We start from the raw sequence: 6,882 nt of genomic DNA, 5'->3' as shown, positions 1-6,882 counted from the left end.
TTTTGCATATCAGATGATTAATAGATATAAGTTACATTTTCTATGCATGGATAACATTACTTTTCTTTTGGCTCTCAATGAGTTCTGCTTCCAAGAAATAAGACACTTTTATAGCACAATACATCGTAATGTCCTGCAATAACAGGTAAATTATTCTTTAACTTGTCAGTCTCCAAATGAGTCATGAGTAATAAGTGGGACAAGAAACCTACATCATTCCAGACACCACTGGTATTTCCATGAGGTTGATGACCTAATAAAACTGGATTTCCCTGACAACTAGAGATACACATTTAGCCCTTATAGCCACTTAGAATGTTCCTTCTCAGCCAGAAATACACGAGATATTCCCAAATGGGAATTCTTCTTCTGAATAATTACAGAATTATCTGTGAAAGATTGTCATTACACGTATTTGATAGCAATCAAAGGACCTTCTCCAAATACTTTCCTAATGTTTAGGAAGGGTTTTAATGCCAATTATATATTAAATATTTTCCCATAGTTATAGAATTGATTTTGAATTGTTTATTGATATTAAATTAGTAACCATTCACTTAATATTATGTTTACAATGAGATGATTGGATTCACAGTGAGGTTTATTGTGATATAAAAGAGACCCGATTGCCTACCTCAAAAGTAACCGATTGTAGCCTAATATCAGTAGCCAGCACATGACTACAACATAATGTATACACCCCTCACAAAAAAAAAAAGAAGAAAAACTGTACATGGCAACTATTTAAGGGGAAGATCACGCTATAATCATTGCAAAACGAGAGAGGCAAGAACTATATAACTTTAAATTTAAAACAGTGATATACACTGAACAAAAAAGTGCTGTGTTATGTACGTCAAAAACAAGTAAACGCAGAGTGAGAAAAAAAAATTCAATCCTTTCAACTTGGTTCCAAGTAACAGAAAATTATATTCTTGATAAGATTAATTTTATAAAATAACTAATAGAAATATAGCGGGGTGCTAAGAATCTCCCGATTTAGAAGCACTAAGGACGAATTGGAAATTGGTGATTGGAATGTTGAGACCACGAATCAGATTTGGGAGCTGCAGCAACTTGAGGGAGAATTTATGAAATGTAGTTTGGGTGTTTTGGACCTAAGTGTACCAACAAATGGTTATCCTGAAAAGGTAAAGATGAATGCTCTAAGGAGCTACTAAGTGTAGTGGATAAGATCCCGGAGAGAGATGTGAATGTTTGATTTGTGACTTCAATGCTGGAGTTGGAGGGAATAGTCGGGGTGTGGAGAGTGTGATGGGTATTGAGGGTCTTAGCAGGGTTGCAAATGGAAGTGGAGTACATTTCATGGGGTTTTGTTCAACAATAGTCTTGTCATTGGAGGTACTCTTTTCCAACACAGGGACATCCACAAACATACATGGACTTCACCATGTGGCATTTGCGAAAATGAAATGGATCACAAAGCTTTTAATGAGCAGAAAGGAGGAACTATGGGAAATACGAGAAGATCTAGCAATACAAATATTGGCAGTGATCGCCAGCTCCTTATTGCCACACTGGGGTTGAAGTTAGAAGCACCCAACAGAAATGTAGATGGAGTACCTAGGTTTGATACAGCTGAGCTTCTGGAGGGTGAACAAAGTAAAACATTTGCAGTTGAATGTGGGAATCGAGCTGCAATCTTAGAGGCTTTAAGAGGAGAGGAGCAGACAATTGGTGGTGATTGGTGTGGTATTGGGAGAGTATATCATTCAGTTGATGGGGAAGTCTTGGGATGCGCAGTTGCCGGGGTAGGGCCATGGATATCATGTGAAACGTGGGATGCTATAAAAAGAAGACAAAGGCGGAAATTTATTGTTGATAGCTTTCGAGCAAGTAATGAAATTTATAAGGTGGAGCATGGCAAGTCTTCCAGTATCAATAGTGAGGTCAAAAGAAAAGCCAGAAATAACTGGACGGGAATTAGATGAGACTGACAAAGCTGTGAATCAAGGGAGGGGCTATGGTGTGAGAGTCACTCATAGAATTGTTAATGAAGTCTTTGTAGGGACAGGAGAGAAGAAGTGTGTGCCCGTCAAAAGGATAGATAGATCTGGTATAACAACAAAAAATGAAGATCGGCAACGTAGGATAAAAACACTTTGGTGGGGTCGTGGTGGGAGATGTGTGGGGAGTAATTTGATTGATATACCTAGGCATGATGGGAGTGTTGGTGAAAGTGGCAAAGAACGGATACCTGACTGATTGCAATCATTACAGAGGCATCACAGCTATGTCAGTTATCAAAAAAATATATAGTGTTCTTATTCTGGGGAGACTGGAGAGAAAGATTGATAAAGAATGCGCAGGATTTGGGAAAGGTGGAAGTTATATTGACCAGGTTTTTAATTTTTAGGTTTTGTTGTGCAGCTATGTGTAGAGTATGGAAATTCACTTTTGGTGGCACTTGTGGACTGTGAAAAAGGCTTTAATAGTGTATACAAGCCAATTATGTGGAGAGTCCTGTATTATAATGGAATTTTTCTTAAATATGTTAATTTGATTAAGTCTGTTCATGAGCATAGCAAGATCTAGTCTTATCAAATGAATATACAGTAAACAGCTGAGTACTCCAAAGGAATGTGCTGTTACCTATGATGTTTATCCTACTCACAGATTTTGTTATGTGGAGAACAGTCGGGGACAGTGGAAAAGGATTGGACGGGATTGGTAATAGAAAATTAGCTGACCTAGTGTAATCTGATAATACTGCTCTTATTAGCAGTAAACCACAGAAGGTTAGGCTCAAGATAAACAGAAGAAAGACAGAGATGATGAGAACGGAATATACAATGGAATATAAAATATCATTAGAAGGGAAAATTATTAATCAGGTAGAAGCATTCAAGAATCTAGGAACCATGGTCTCTAATACAGAGTCTTTATAATAGAAGTTTAATGGAAGATTAAAAAAAAAATCAGACAATGGCTAGGTTACGTAAAATCTGGAAATCAAATTGCCTGAAATTATATAAAAAATTAAGTTAGATACCAGTTTAGTGAGAGCTGTTACAGTATGGACTTGAATCAAGGTATGACAATGAAACAATATACAACTGATTTAGTAGATTTGAAAACAAAGACCTAAGAAGAATATCGGGACATGAATTGCAGGACAGGATTAGAAATGAAACTTTAAGAGAGAATACTCGAGTTCCATGTTTGGATGAGATCTAGGTGAAAGGTAGATAGAGATGGTTCAGGCATGTCCTTCACAATCACCAAGAGAGCTTAGTTTACCAATTGTTTATCTGGTCTTCACAAGGCACTAAAAGAGTTGGAAGACCAATTCCTACATGACTGAGGACTAACAAGCGTGACGTAGGAGACGATGGATGGATAAGTATTGATTTTAAAGCTCAGGATAGAGATAGCTGGGCCCTATATGACCCTAATGGCAAATCGGACTTGTCCCCTTGATCTGTGGTGTCCTGGAATCACACGCACTTCAGCAAGAACGTTACATCTCAGAGATTGACGAGGCGCAGTGCCAGGTTCTCCTGGACTCAATATGACCCTAGTGGCATATTGGACTTGGCCTCTGATCTGTGGTGTCCTGGAATCATACACTCTTCTGCAAGAACGTTGCATCTCACAGATGGACAACGGGCAGTGCTAGGTTCCCATGGCCGCTTTATGACCTTAATGGTTTATTGGACTTCACCCACTGATATGCAAAACAGGTGGTGTTTGCAATGGTGCATGTCTGCGTGTTTGTTTGGGGATATATTTGTGTACGAAGTCAGTTATTTTCTTATCTTCAAAGGACATTGGTAATATATTGATATCTTTGTATTTTCCTTTCTACTTTTCCCTTTACTTTTATCATATGAAACATCATCTTTAAATTTATTACTCATAATTTTAGCCAAACCCAAATATATATACACACATACATGTATGTAAATTATGTATGTATGTATGTATGTATGAACTTTACTTTACTTTGATGGCAGCTTTTCCGGTCCCATGCAAAAGGGGAACCCCACTCTTTACAGGACCTCCACTGTCGTTTTACCTTGTTCGTTCTCATTATTTATCTTTTCAAGTCACATGTTCATTTACTGTTAAATCGTCACTGTCAAAAGACTCATAAAATAAGAAAGTCTTCAGTTTCCTCTTGAAAGCCTTATTGTCTTCAATCATTCGAATATTTTGTGGGAGCTTATTATATAGTCTCGGGGCAGCATATTTAAAGGCTCTGGAGTCGCAAGTGGACATAAATCTAGGTTCCAACAGTTTGAAGCTATCTGTAACCATTCTCGTGTCGACACGAATTGTTGGCAGCGCAATATGTAGCAATTCTCTTAAGTATTTTGGACAACCGGTTCTGATAACTTGGTGGGTTATTGTACATATTTTAAATTAATTCTCGCTTTAATCGGCAGCCAGTGTAAATCAATTAGTATAGGGGTGATTCTTTGTCTAGGTGGGACACCTTTTATTATTATTATTATTATTATTATTAAATGCTAAGCTACAACCCTAGTTGGAAAAGCAGGATGCTATAAGCCCAAGGGGCCCCAACAGGGAAAATAGCTCAGTGAGGAAAGGAAACAAGGAAAAATTAAATATTTTAAGAATAGTAACAACATTAAAATAAATATTTCCTATATAATTATTATGTTTTCTAATTTCTTTAGTTGGACTTTTGGTAAATTGTAGTAGATAGAGTTGCAGTAGTCAATCCTGGTAATAACTCAGTTAATCACAAGTTTCTCAACAGAATTTTCGTCCAGGTACTTTTTTATAAATGCAATATTTCTTAGATGATAACCAGCACTGTTTATTACTTTATTTATTTGGACATTTAGAGACAGGTTACAGTCAAGAAATACACCTAGATCTAAAACTTTACTAGATATCGGCACCGAGTCATCATTTATGTTCATTTGAATACCACCTAAGTTTTTCACGCTGTGTCTCTTGCCCACCACCATGAATTCAGTTTTGTTCTCATTTAATCTTAGTTGTTTAAATGTCATCCATTCTCTAACACTATCAAGGATTCGGTTTAGAGTTTCAGTAGAATCATGTATATCATTTATGGAGAAGTAAAATTGTGTGTCATCTGCAAATAGTTTAAACTTCACGCCATGCCTTTGTAGCATTTTCGATAGACCAATGGTATAGATGCAGAATAAGATTGGGCCAAGTACACTCCCCTGAGGTACCCCTCTGTTTAAGGGTTCATAAGATGAATAAGAGTTTCCAGTTTGTACACAGTAATTTCTACCAACCAAGTAGTCTTTTAGGTATTCGAAAGCTTGATCTTCAACGTCGATGGACCGTAGATCATTTAGTAGCAGTTCATGCACAATTGTATCCAAAGCAGCAATGAGGTCGAGCAATATTTAAAAAACACATTTGTTTTCATCCATCATTTCTGGTATATCATTTGCAACAGAGCAGATGGCTGTCTCCGTAGAGTATAGTATCCTGTAAGCAGATTAGTTGTCAGGCAAAGCTTCTATTACTTTTAAGTGGCTGACTACTTGTTCAAGAATTACATATTCAAGCACTTTTGAGACAAAGGATAGATTTGAAATATGTCTATATGAGCTTAGTTCCTGTAAGTCCAGTGCATTTTTCAGAACTGTTGTGACTATAGCCATTTTCTCTGATTTAGGAAACTTACATTCATCAATGCTTGCATTTGCTATTCTCATTATTATTTCGGGTAGACTAGAAAAGTCTTTCTCGCCAAGTACTTCAGATATTGGCATAGGATCGATCGTGCAGTTTGTTTTCTTTGCTCTTTTGATAATTCTAGTGATGTCATCTTATGTTATGTTGTTAAATCGTATTAATTTTGTCGGTGTGCCTGGGGTATCATTAATCTGATGTTGAATATTTACAATTGATCTGGTTATGTTTTCAATTTTATATTTAAAGAACACTAAAAAATTATTTCTAGTTCATGGTCAATGTATCCATTTCCCATTTTTACATGACAAATATTTCCAGTTAACTCATTTAAAAAGAGGATTTTGAGTGACGCAAAAAATCTATTTTTGGGTGAGATGGCCATATCGTCCTGATGGAAGTTCCTTAAAGTAGCCTCCTAAGGGATATATGTACTACAGTGATATTCCCAGAGAATTTTAGCTTTAGGTATCCAGAATTCTAACTCCTGGCGCGAATATCCTTAAAATTTCTCCAAAGGATATCGCAATATCAGTGGATGCATTCTTGACACGCCTCCAAAGCAATCTGCACCCCTAATAGCGTTTTACGCTTCGAGGAGGATGTGGCAAAATAAAAGGGAGCTGTCCACAGGCTATCCCTGTTCTCGTAATACTATTGAGGATACAACAGTGCCATTCCCACGATGGCGGACATTCCTTGTAGCAGTGAGCAAGGTGTTACAGATACATTACTACGGGAGGGATACTGTGAAGATCTTTTCTTTTAGAAGAGATGGGTGGGTCCATCAGGACGACATGGCCATCTCACCCAAAAATAGATTTTTTGCTTCGCTCAAAATCCGTTTTTTGGGCTCGAGCCATGTCGTCCTGATGGAAGCATACCAGAGCATTAGTGTATCTGTGGATTTTTATCAGTGCCTTAACCTTATAGCAACCTTTTCTATGGTCATGGGGACCACATGAGACAAGTGACGTTACCGTTATTCGTCATCATCACTAATCATAACCAATGTTAGTTCTTACCGCCTCCTACAGGGAAGAGTCATTCTAGACAGTAGAAAAGGGATCTTGAGGTTAACATACATAGTATGACCAAACCTAAGTACACACTGAATATACAAATAGTCTCATAGTTGTATATTTTACTAAAATAACATCAGTGTCTCTTATATCTATTATTTGATGCATACAAATATATGAGGGATACTTACTT

The 6,882-nt window shown here is 37.1% G+C and overlaps 1 protein-coding gene across 1 annotated transcript in view; it reads left to right on the top strand.

The window, feature by feature from the left end:
* Positions 1-183: 183 nt before the first annotated feature.
* Positions 184-6,882, top strand: part of LOC137644354 (protein fem-1 homolog A-like) — a 53,917-nt gene continuing 47,218 nt past the window's right edge. The window contains exons 1-4 of the mRNA XM_068377343.1: positions 184-231; positions 969-1,151; positions 1,461-1,772; positions 2,392-2,486. Of these exons, the coding sequence (XP_068233444.1) occupies positions 184-231; positions 969-1,151; positions 1,461-1,772; positions 2,392-2,486 (638 nt within the window). The remainder of the gene's footprint in view (positions 232-968; positions 1,152-1,460; positions 1,773-2,391; positions 2,487-6,882) is intronic.

Source organism: Palaemon carinicauda, chromosome 7, assembly GCF_036898095.1.
Source record: "Palaemon carinicauda isolate YSFRI2023 chromosome 7, ASM3689809v2, whole genome shotgun sequence".
In the NCBI taxonomy this organism is placed as follows: domain Eukaryota; kingdom Metazoa; phylum Arthropoda; class Malacostraca; order Decapoda; family Palaemonidae; genus Palaemon; species Palaemon carinicauda.
This window is presented reverse-complemented; position numbering and strand designations above follow the sequence as displayed.